This window comes from Nomascus leucogenys, chromosome 16 (assembly GCF_006542625.1).
Source record: "Nomascus leucogenys isolate Asia chromosome 16, Asia_NLE_v1, whole genome shotgun sequence".
NCBI lineage: Eukaryota > Metazoa > Chordata > Mammalia > Primates > Hylobatidae > Nomascus > Nomascus leucogenys.
The window spans coordinates 92,835,092-92,847,153 of NC_044396.1; the positions used below are offsets into that span (position 1 = coordinate 92,835,092).

General features: G+C 39.6%; 1 protein-coding gene across 3 annotated transcripts in view; it reads right to left on the bottom strand.

The window, feature by feature from the left end:
• The window catches only part of PTK2 (protein tyrosine kinase 2), a 289,297-nt gene that overhangs the window by 191,255 nt on the left and 85,980 nt on the right, over positions 1-12,062 (bottom strand). For all 3 annotated transcript variants that reach the window (XM_030795169.1, XM_030795171.1, XM_030795163.1), the window contains exon 7: positions 5,574-5,628. In XM_030795169.1, coding sequence (XP_030651029.1) covers positions 5,574-5,628 — 55 coding nt within the window. The remainder of the gene's footprint in view (positions 1-5,573; positions 5,629-12,062) is intronic.

Consider the following 12,062-nt stretch of genomic DNA (forward strand, 5'->3'; position numbering starts at 1 on the left):
GTTAGCCTGGATTTTGGAAACAAGGCATCTATGCACACTATTTTATTTTAAACCCATGTATGTATAGTGATAAATTTACTAAGAATGTGATACTTCCTCAAAATGAAGTGGTATTACTAGGAACTGCTGCTATTCATCCATGTTGAGCTACAAAAATAATTTCCTATTAGTCAACCTAATGATTATCAGATGCTGCTAGCAACAACAGATTCCTAGGGCTTCCCAAATGCAAAGGTTGTAAGGCAATGCCAAGGAAAATCTGCAATAAGAGAGCTTTTAAGGAATAACTTATCAACCCAAACACCAAATGCTTTAAATGCAGATAACAGTGCATGAAGAGAGCTTCTTCTTACTCCTATCTTCAGGGCCCACATCAGATGATAAGCTCTGTAAGCAGAGGCCAGGTTTCACTCCCTCCCAGCATCCCCAACTCAGGTCCTGGCACACAGCAGATAACAGGAATTCACTGCTGAATATTGTACCAAGCTAGGCATTTCTGTGCTTGGCGAAAATATTAAGCTTAAAATAGTCACCTGCTCATCCTAGAAATGAAAATAATGACTAGTTTCTCCAAGAATAAAATCATGTGTTCCTGGTAGTATTCCAGGAAACCACATTATTACTTGAGAATCAGATACTAAAAAAACTGACAACTATTGATCTCTTAACATTTCTAGTTCTGAAATTAGGTTTCTACTGTGAATTATATTGTAATAAATTAAAATTTGCCTATTTTGACTTGCTGCCTAATTTAAGCTCAGAGTAGAGCTGCAATGCCAGTATGGGGAGCACCCTTGGTACCCACTGGTAGGACAACACTCACTGAACTACAGAAGTGATTCCAGTTTCACTAGTTGTCCACTAATGTCCTTTCACTGCTCCAGATTCCACACTGCATTTACATATCTTGTCTCCTCAGCCTCCTCCAGCTGTTACGGCTTCTGGGTCTTATCTTTCATGACCTTGATATTTTTCAAGAATCATCATCAGAATTCTGTAGAATGTCCCTCAATTTGGGTTTGACAGTTTTACTGGCATAGTGATTTTTTAAATGTGTCTTTAAAACTACTAACATCAACGAGATGGAAATTAAAATACTTGCAAATTATTCTTAGTAATTGAGGCACATATGTCCCGGATTCCATTTTTGGCATAAAACATAGTTAATCCAAGTTTCACTAAAGATAATAAAACAATCTTTCAACAATTCAATGTGAATATTAATTAAAATAATCCTCTACGAATATAAATAGAAAAGAAAAAAAAGCAGGTAAAACAAAACGATTTTTGGAGAAACAAATGTAGCCTGTTTATGGAAAAGCCCTAGCCATTCTATAGAGCTATTTCAGAAGAAACAAGAAACTGGTGTGAATTTCTAGCTAGCTTAAGATTCACTGGCAATAGCTCTGAAGAAGGGACTGTCTAGACACCACCTAATTTGTATTATGGTTGTTACCCCCATGGGCATATATTGGTACCATATTCCATAAAAGTTTCATGGCAATCAGTGCAATGTTCAAAGCATTTATGTCAAATGTGAAAAAAACCTTGGGCTAAGGATATGAATTCCTAAGCCAAATACACATTATTGGGTACACAAAATTACAATGATTCCCTTATTAAAAAGGGCATGTGAGAAACCAGTTCTAAGAACCGTATTTATGAGCCACTCCATGAATCCAATGAATCCATAGCTAACAGTAGCTAAAAATTAATTCTATTTACATCACAAGCAGCAGCAATTGAATTGCTCAAAAAGCACATCTGTTATTTGGTTTGTAAAAAGTTTTCTGGGCTGGGTGTGATGGCTCACATCCATAATCCCAGCACTTTGGGAGGTGGAGGCAGGTGGATGGCTTAAGTCAGGAGTTCGAGAACAGCCGGGGCAACATGGTAAAACCATGTCTCCATGCCTGTAATCCCAGCTACTCAGGCGGCTGAGGCAGGAGAATTGCTTGAACCTGAGTGGCCGAGGCTGCAGTGAGCCAGGATCGTGCCAATGTACTCCAGCCTCGGCGACAGAGTGAGACCCAGTATCTAAAAAAAAAAAAAAGTTTTCTCAAGTCCCTCTAGTCATCCTTCCCTCCCATTCTTACAGAAGCCATTCCATCCAGGCCTTGATCATTGCACATCTCATCCTCCTTAATCGCCTCCCAACTCTTCTCGGTTCTGTCCTTTTGCTTTCAATCTGTGCTCCATGTTGCTGTCAGATTTATATTCTAGGATCCAAAAAGAGATCATACTGCACACTCTGCACTCTCTGCACACTCTGCACACTCTGCAATGAGTCCCCAATCCCCCTCAACTCCTACCTCAGCATTTAAGCCCACACCAAGTGACCGCCCACAATGATTGCATACTGACTCTACTCAACCAAAACCCCCTGTCCTGTCTGACCTCTGTTTCCTAGACAGCCTAGAAACAGAGAGGGCTCACTGTTTCTAGGGTGTGAGCCCTCTCTGGCCACCAGGAGTCACCTGATACCCAGGTACAGCTCAAGCTGGCAGAAAAAAAAAGCACATGGGCATCAGCAGCAAAGGCCAGGGCAATGGAAGCCTAAAGGATAGCCTGGAAACACATCTTAAGATACCTGCACAAATCTCCTGCAGCGTAGGGTTTTTTTTTTTTTTTTTTAGGGGGGTGGGGATGGAGAGCAGTAGAGAAGACATACCCAAGAAAAGAAACTTTCTAGCTTCTCAATTCTACTATCTTCTAAAGTCTTATCCTGTCTTCACGCCTTCTGTTCACATTGTACTCAGTGTCCAGAAAGTGTCTCCCCTTATTTTACTCATCACATTGCTGTTATTCATTCATTAAGTAGGATTTACCAAATGTAACTACGTGCCAGGTACAATGTCAAACAAAGGGTGGAGAGTGGAGACGGCAACAGATATTGTCTTTGCCCTCAAGAATCTTAAAATATAGTGGAGGAAGGCAGATAAAATACAAACAAGTAACAAACTACATAATTAAAAATTGAGGCCAGGCACGGTGGCTCACGCCTGTAATCCCAGCACTTTGGGAGGCCAAGGTGGGTGGATCACTTGAGGTCAGGCGTTTGAGACCAGCCCAACCAACACAGTGAAACCCCATCTCTACTAAAAACAAAATTAGCCAGGTGTGGTGACGGGCACCTGTAGTCCCAGCTACTTGGGAGACTGAGGCAGGAGAATTGCTTGAACCCGGGAGGAGGAGGTTGCAGTGAGTCGAGATTGCGTCATTGCACTCCAGCCTGGGCGACGGAGCAAGACTCTGTCTCAAAAAAAAAAAAAAAAAGAGAGAAAGTATAATTAAAAATTAAGATACTAAACGGGGTCCCAAGATAGAAGGGAGTATTTTGCCATTTCCACTTTGCGTGGTGAGAAAAGAGTAGGAGAGGGAACACTGAAACAGAGGTTCAGTCAGGACTCTCAGAAGGACTAGTCATGGAGAAGACAGGGCCAGTCCTCTACCAAACCTCTTTGGGCATCTGTCTCACTCTGGCTACACTCATACCATGGCACCTGTGACCTGTACCTGTGGTTCCGTTTTGAGTATGGGGATCTTTTAAAAATCTAGAATGTATTAGACTCCTAAAGGACAACAGTCACACTTTTCCTAATTGTTTATACACATACAGATTTAAGGAGATCTTGCAGTAATTCTGAGGCTTCATAACCCAGTGTTTCATAACTGAAAACCCCTGACCAATACTACTACTGTGACATAACCATCAACAGAACATTGGGTAGAGTACTCTTCTATCCAATAGCAATGTAAATTCACTAGAACTGTAGCTTACACTTGTTTGAATGTCTCCACTATCCTCCTCACTGCAACACCCAGCAGGTTTGCACACAGCAGCATCCCTTCCACTTAAGGGTCTTCCCATGCCTTCTCGGCTCCCACACCAAAAACATTCCAGGTCAAACTGAATCTCCCATTCTCCCAGCTCCAAGAGTATGGGCCACCCACACCTAGTAACTCTCCCGAAGGACACAATTCTGTCATTCTCTCTCATTCCCCTTCTGCTGTGCCAAACTTCATTTAAAACTCTTTGTTCTCTTTCAAATCTGACTCAACCCACTCATGCCAATGGTCTGTGGGCTACTTGTAGACTGGGACAGTGTCTTGATCTGTAGTCCTGGCCTCAACCACACTAAATGGAGAATGCTCTGTTCCCTAACAATTCACTGTAGTATTTCACTAATAGATCAGGAAACTTGAACGAACACTGAAAAAGTCGAGCAGCATCACTAGAAAAAGAGCCTGAAATAAAGAGTATATTTTTCCTGTACTGTTCTTAAATGCATGTCTTATTGCATTTCTAGAATGCTTTGTATTTTAAAGCCAACATCGTTATATCTGTTTTTCCCATTAGATTATCAAGAAGCTATGTGAGAGAGGAAGGGATACTGTTACTTTCTGGACTCAGGGAAACAGTGACTAACCCTTACAGTCCTATTCTGGATCGGTTTGACAGAGAGCAGGACCCAGATATCTGAATACAGAGCTTTTGTCACAGATTGCATCTGATAAATTATACCAACACTCTGGCCCAATGATAATCAACATGACACCGACAGTTCTCTCTTTTGGTCTTTCTAAGATTTAATCCTCTTATTAATCTCATGTGTTAGAAATGGATTTTATCCCCATTTTACAGATGTGTAAACTGAAATACCAAAAGATGAAATAACTTATCCAAAGTTAGCTACATTTTCTCATAATGCATATCTTTTCCTGCTTGGGCTTCAGCTGATGGGATGTAGAACAAGATCTTTGAAAAATAAAAAGAGCAGTAACATCCACTGTTGCTATGTGACAGGTACTGTGGTAAGTAATATATTTACTAATCTGTTAAATATTCACATCAACCCTACAAAATACTATTTTCTTCATTGTAGAAATAAGAAACCAGGCCCAAGACCCTAAGGCTAGAAAATGGCAGAGCTCATCTAAGCCAGACTCTGTCTTAACCCTAAAGTTTGTATCCCCTGCTGCGCTTGAAAATCTTGATGTGTGCTCTGGACTAGCTGGGGGAATCACACATTCAGAGTCCTCCCACCTCACTCCAAGGTGCTCTCCACGCTGGATATGGGAAGGATAAGAACTGAGGCTCTGCCAAAGCTACTAATGCGGGGAAGCATCCAAAGGGTTGAAACAAAAGACAGACCTTCAAAATGCACTAACACGCACGCACATGCGTGCGCGCGCGCACACACACACACACAATACTAATGATTCCACCATCACGATTGTTTTACATATTGCTCCTTTTCTTCTGCATGTCAAAATATTTTAGCCTGTAAAGACCTAGATGACAGGAATAACTGTGCACGTAACTTTTTTAGTTTTATCCTTAGTGGAGTATCAAATACAATCAAGAAGTAAAACCATGTTTTATGGGAGAAAGCTATACTAAAAACCTATTTGCCATTAATGTGACTAGAATAAATGTCAGCTTTTTAAATTATGTATTTTACATGTAAGGAAGGAAACTACATTTTACTTTCCCAAAAGCAATTTACCACTGGGGAAAAGGTCTTGGCATAATTTTGTTATTTTATTATGATAAAGGAGACTCTAATTACCTTGACAGAATCCAGTAAACTCTTAGGAAAAAATCGCTTTAAACCAACATCTTTTCTGAAATATAAAAAGAAGCGTATTAACAAATAACACCACCAAATCAATTAAAATGACAAACTTACAAGAACATAAAAGCACTGTAAATTATTTATCCTTCCATATATTATTTAGGAAGGAAACAAGTATAATAATGCTTTAATTTACCAGCATATTCACAGGAAGGATGGGACAAATCATTTTCTAGATATGTACAGGAAACATGAATACAAGTTGGTTTAAATAGAAATCCTTTTGGCTTTTCTTTTTTTACCCTTATTGTTGAAAACTCTTCTAAAATATTACCTCTTTGTAAATTATAATGTATTAAAAACTATCCTTTTTCAGATATTGCTTGAAGCTTATAAACATCAGTTCCAACTGGGTAATACTGTATTTGTAGAGAAAATAGCTAGCCTGATTAGTAAATGATTCAGGATATACCTTAGAAGTTACAGAAATAAATCCCTTAGGTTTATCCTAAAAGTTGACTGTTTTTAAAAATAGACTTTTTTGATTAAGGGACTCATTCACTTATCTCAGTTTCACATTAGGAAAAAACAAACATAAATTTATGCCTAGGTAAAAAAGGTGAATTTATGGAAATGCTGGAAATCGCAGCAATGTTCTTTAAGTCAGGCAACAAAATTAAATTGATCATTATTATCAAGAACCTCAACGCTCTGGCAAGAAAATAGCCTGGAAAGAATAGCTGATTCTTTTCCTAGTACTTTGGTTACTAACTTACTTAGATGTTTTGGCCACTAGGTGTCACTCGTGTGCTAGTAATATGAAATAATGCCTCTGACGACATTAACGAATGTCAGGAGACACATAAAAGGATCAAGGAGAAAAGGGAAATACAGGTATCTTTTCAGACTCACATAATATATCACATATAATAAACTGAATATAAAGTATCAAGAAACAGGGATGACTTCTTTATCTGTAACTGTTAAGTTAGCTGGCGTTATAAACAAAATCAGAGACAACATGTGAGAGTTTATTTGGTTGATACTATATTCAAACATTTTAAATCCCTTATTCTATAATCTAACTGCTAGTATACCTAAGCCAATGAATTCCTCCTCTGCTAAATCCAAAACTGGTCTCAGTTCTCATTCTTTCTTATTCTGCTCTTATGTTCATTACATCCTATAATTCTCTCTCAGCTTCTATGATATACTACTTTCTGGTTTTACCCAGCAGTTAATTCATATAACTACTGGTTTTACATTTCTGTCTCTAGCCACTTTTGTTTGTAACTTCCCTTCCTTGCCTTCACAGAACCATCATTATCTATTTTGACAGTTGGATATGAAGAGGGAAAAGTATTCACACAAGTTCTTCCTTTTCATTTTGCCTCCTAAAAACACACGGTCTTTGCATTTTAAGAATTTTTATGCCAATCACTACTGAAAAGTAGCAAAATTAGTACACAAAAGACACACTCTGGAATCTACAAGGCAGTATTCTTGAGCATTTCTGCCTCTATCTACATTTTCAAGCCACTATTCCATAACAGCAAGCACTTATTTTCGTATCAGAGTGTTTGCTTTTTGAGACCGAGTCTCGCTTTGTCACCCAGGCTAGGGTGCAGTGGCCCAATCTCAGCTCACTGCAACCTCTGCCTCCCAGGCTTCGAGCGATTCTCATGCCTCAGTCTCCCAAGTAGCTGGGACTACAGGCCTGCACTACCACGCCCAGCTATTTTTTGTATTTTTAGTAGAGATGGGGGCTCACCATGTTGGCCAGGCTGGTCTCGAACTCCTGACCTCAAGTGATCTGCCCGCCTCAGCCTCCCAAAGTGCTGGGATTACAGGCATGAGCCACTGTGCCCAGCCTCAGACAGTTCTTAATTTGAATCTTGGCTCTGCCATAGGATAGACTTGCTGTTAACACCTGCGAACCTCCGGTTACTTGTAAAGTGGGGATGTGAACTCCTACTACCATGCAGTGGTGCTGAGGTTTAAGTAAGACTGTTTATGAAGTTCCTGGAATGTGAAGGGGGCAGTTTCTGTTCTGCCTTAGAAGAATGCCTTAGAAAGCACTGCTGTCTGGACAGCTTCTGGTCCACATGCCCTGTGCCTCACTGTTTAATGCAGAGGGAGGCATGGCCTGACCTGAGGTTTGCTGGTGGACAGTAGAGGAGGTGAGAAGTGGTGAGATTCAGGGGCTACTGTGGACAAAGAGGCAACACGGATGAGTGACTGGACATGAGGTGTGAGGGAATGCTGAAGCTACGCACCAAGAACGGGCAGGTGGGTGGGCATTAACAGTTCTGTTTTAGACATGTGAGAGTCTAAAACAGACCCATGGGCAAGGTGTACATGCATGCCCTTCTAGTAGGGATTTCAAGAAGGCAACTGGCCATGTTTCAAGAAGGCAACATACACGTCAGTATTTGGTTGAGGCAAAGACCAGGGCAGGGAATATCCTCTCCCACACTGTGTAGCTGTCAACTGCTATTAGTCAACCCAGTTATACATCTATTTTTCTCAGAGCCAGGCATAACTAAAGAACTTACCATATTCATTGCAGTCACAAATAAGAAAATTAAAGATAAACCAAAAGTGCTGTACGATTCAAGAAAAACGAAAGGAAGCATATATTTTTTGAAAATAAAGACAAATACTAGGTATTGCTTTTACTTCAAAGGTGAAGACAACTCCATTAAAAAAAAAGGAAACCTGAAGGCTAATAATTAGCATATATACAGTTTAGGTTTTCTCAAACTTCTTTTGACTAATAATGAATTTGTAACATTTGTCCACATGTTAGAACTTTTTTGATACCCGGCAGTTGAGAAAATAAAAATGAGGCTCAAGTACACAAGGTCATGGTAAAAATTCTGCAACACTGCCTTTAACACATTTTAATTTAATCTAGAAATCAAACTACTTTAGGTTTTGTGATAGAGGACTCTGAGCACACCTAAGGTACGATGTTCAAAGTTTTTAGGGAAAGCCTATTATAGATATCTAAATTTAAAGCCTTAGGAAACCAAACAGGGACTTGTAGGCTGTCCCATTTTTAATATGAGGTCGCCTCTCTCAACGATCTGTGTGTTTGGGACTGGTTTACAATGTGCACTCTAATCAGCAGTAGTTTTGCCTCAAGTGGCATAAAAACCTTCTTTGAGCCCAAACTCTACACAACTGTCATGTATGTGAATAAACAACAAACACAACTTACACATCATAAACAAAATATAATTACTAACCTTTATCATACAATAATTCCTTACTATATTAACTGTCAAAGGATATGTCCTAAATGCATTCAAACTCATGTAATAAAAAACTAACTCACATGAAGCTTTTAGAATACCGCCAAACCCCAATTCCCAAACCCAAGCATCAGTTCATTAGATTCCCACATCAGTTCGAAGAAACCTCTTGAGCCCATACACAGATGACAAGACACTAATATTAGGTTAGAACTCTGTTGTCCAATATGCAACCACTAGTGATATGTAGCTATTTATACTTAAATTAGTTGAATTAAATTAAAAATTCTGTTCCCAATTGCAATGCTCATCACATTTCCAAGTGATGAGCAGTCCCATGTGGCTAGAGGCTACCAAACTAGGTGGGGCAGTCACAGAACAGTTCCATTGTCGCAGAAAGCTGCAATGGGTGGGGCTGGGCCAGAGCAATGAATCTAGGACTTCGTGCACCCTCATTCTCTAGGGCTTGGTGCTGTGGGCCCAAAGGCTCCTCAGTAAGGGCAGGGATGGGTGAAATGCATGAGCACTGGGGATAGGTGCAGAGCTACCACAGGGACAACCACACAAGGTTCTTGCCTTGCTCAGAAAGACTGGGGAAAGAAGGTATAGAGGGATGAAGAAAGAGCTCTACCATGACAATGCAGAAGGCAGCAGATCTCACAGGAGACAGCTGTATGTTAAGAAGCCTTTCGTTGGGATTGCTTGTATATACATAGCAGAGGGCTTCTAAGTATTACCTTTCCTACTTCTCTCTCAGGACTAACAAAAACGGTTTCTATGATCTATTCACTGAGATTCAAACCATTTAGATTTGAAGCTACAAAGAAAAGAGAGGCTGTATTCATTTACTTCCTCACTGAGACCGTATGACATACTAGGCACTATAACAGATCATGGGGTAGAAAAAAATCGCTAATATATTTCCTTTTCTTAAGTGAGATAATTACATAAACAACTAACTACAACACAGTGTGAAAGGTACTATAAGACAAGAGTTTAAAACCAATACACTTAGCCATCGAGATTTAAGGGTTTTCTGGCCAATTTTAACCAGAACTCTCTTAGTGTTTAACTGACCTCTATCCTTTAAGTGAAAGATTTAGAACACTGCTGACTGATATGGTCTTCTTTCTCTTTTGCTAAACCTCAAAATCCCATTCAACACTCCACTGATTCCTGTTGCCATTTAGCATTTTTGGAAAATCCTTAGAGAGCTCTGCCCTCCCACATTCCTGCATGATGACTGTGCACCTCCTCGTATTCCTCCTATCACACCACAGTGGCCATCCAGAATGGTTCAGGAAAAGAGGCTGTGTAGGAGGGCCCCTCCCCACCTGCACCAGCTGACTGCCATCAGCATTCCCCACTCACTGAGATGAATCCTCTAGGTGCCCATCTAGTCCCAGCCTGTGGCCTTATCCTGCACATGTGTATTCATATCCACAAATTCATAACACAGCTGGCTTTTAAGAAGCCCAGATGGGAATCAACTTTCTTTACATATTAAAAAGAAACTAAGCTTATTATAAGCAAATTCTTATGTCAAGGATAAATTTATTTCTCTTCTGGCAATATTTCTGAGAAGATTCTTGTCTGGTGACCCTGTTTAATATTTTGTGAACATAATCCCTCAAATCCTTAAAACCCAGGCAAAAATGCAGCCCAAACTAACTTCAAATATAACTTAAATAGGCATTTCCATGTAGTAACTCTATCTTACCCTTTCTCCAAAACTGTCAGAATTGAGTATATTTAATTTAGAAATAGTATGGTGGTACTTTCACCTCTAAATTATACTCAAGCTTCTTAACAGACAAATGTTAAAATTATCTAACTGCAACAGAGATTGCTGTTTCTTAATGACATTCTCCCCTTCATCCTGGGGATGAAATTGTCTTTTGGCCACAGGTAAAGTACTGCTTTCCCCAGTCTCTTCTGTAGCAAGGTATGGCTATGTGACTATGTTTCCTCCTATGTCCCTCTAAGGGAAAGTATTAAACAGCAGGTTCATAAATAATGTCGTTATTATTTAATGTTGTTTCATTATAATGTTGATGAGAAAAAAAATTGATTCCCAGCTGGGCCACTATATGGAGTGTGCATGTTCTCCCTGTATCTGTGTGGGGTTTCTATGGTTACTCCAGTTTCCTCCCACATCCCAAAGATGTGCATGTTAGGGGAACTGGTGTGTCTGAATTGTCCCAGGATGAGTGGGTATGGGGCGGGGGGAGTGAGTACTCCCCGTGACAAGAATGGCATCCTGTCCAGGGCTGGCTCCTGCCCTGCATCCTGAGCTGCTGGGATAGGGTCCGGCCACCCACGACCTTGAACTGGAATAACTGGGTAAATAATTATGTTTTTTTTTAATCAGACTTTTTAAAATGTATGCTTACATTTATTCCAACATTTAATATTAGAAGTGTTTTGGGTCTCTACTTAGAAGCTGGGGATGTTTTTGTGACCAGAAATATTCCACAAGAACTTAACTCTTGTTTATATCAATTAGCCCACGGTAAAACTGGTTTCACTTTATGTTGTTTCACTTATAGTTTCCAGGAACCTATTGATGTTAAGTGAAGACTTAACTGTATACACGTTTGTGTCCTTGAAAAGAAAGAGAAAGAGAATGCCCATCTCTTCCTCCTTCCTGGGGACTAGAATACATACGTGATGAGTAATGTTCAGCAGCCTCTTAGGCTATGAGGTGGCTATGGATTACAAAATGGTAAAATTAAAGTAGTCTGTAGCCCCAGTGACTGAGAAACACTGATTGTCTATCACTTGTTTTATATGAGAGAGAAATGAACTTCTGTCTCAGTGAGGCAACCATCAATTCCTGCCAAATCTACCAGCACCTCCTCCTTTGATATTTACTGTAAGTAGCTAAAGGATGCAATTGACTGCTGTTGATAAGAACTATGAAAACAAGTACAACGATAACTAAGCTCAGCTAATTTTAAACCACAAATTCATCCATTCTAGAAATACCTATGGAATATCTTATAGATACCAGATACTATATAATGTGTGGGGAATACATTCCCTGCACAATAGAATGCAACTCACATTCTCCATAGTGAAGAGAAACAACTATACAAACCACCATAGCAAAATATACTAAATGCAAAGATGATTTAAAACAAATTTCTAAAAAGACAAACCACTTAAAAAGGAATCAAGCAGAAACGAAAAGTTAGATGGTTCATTTAAAATAATTTCACATTAT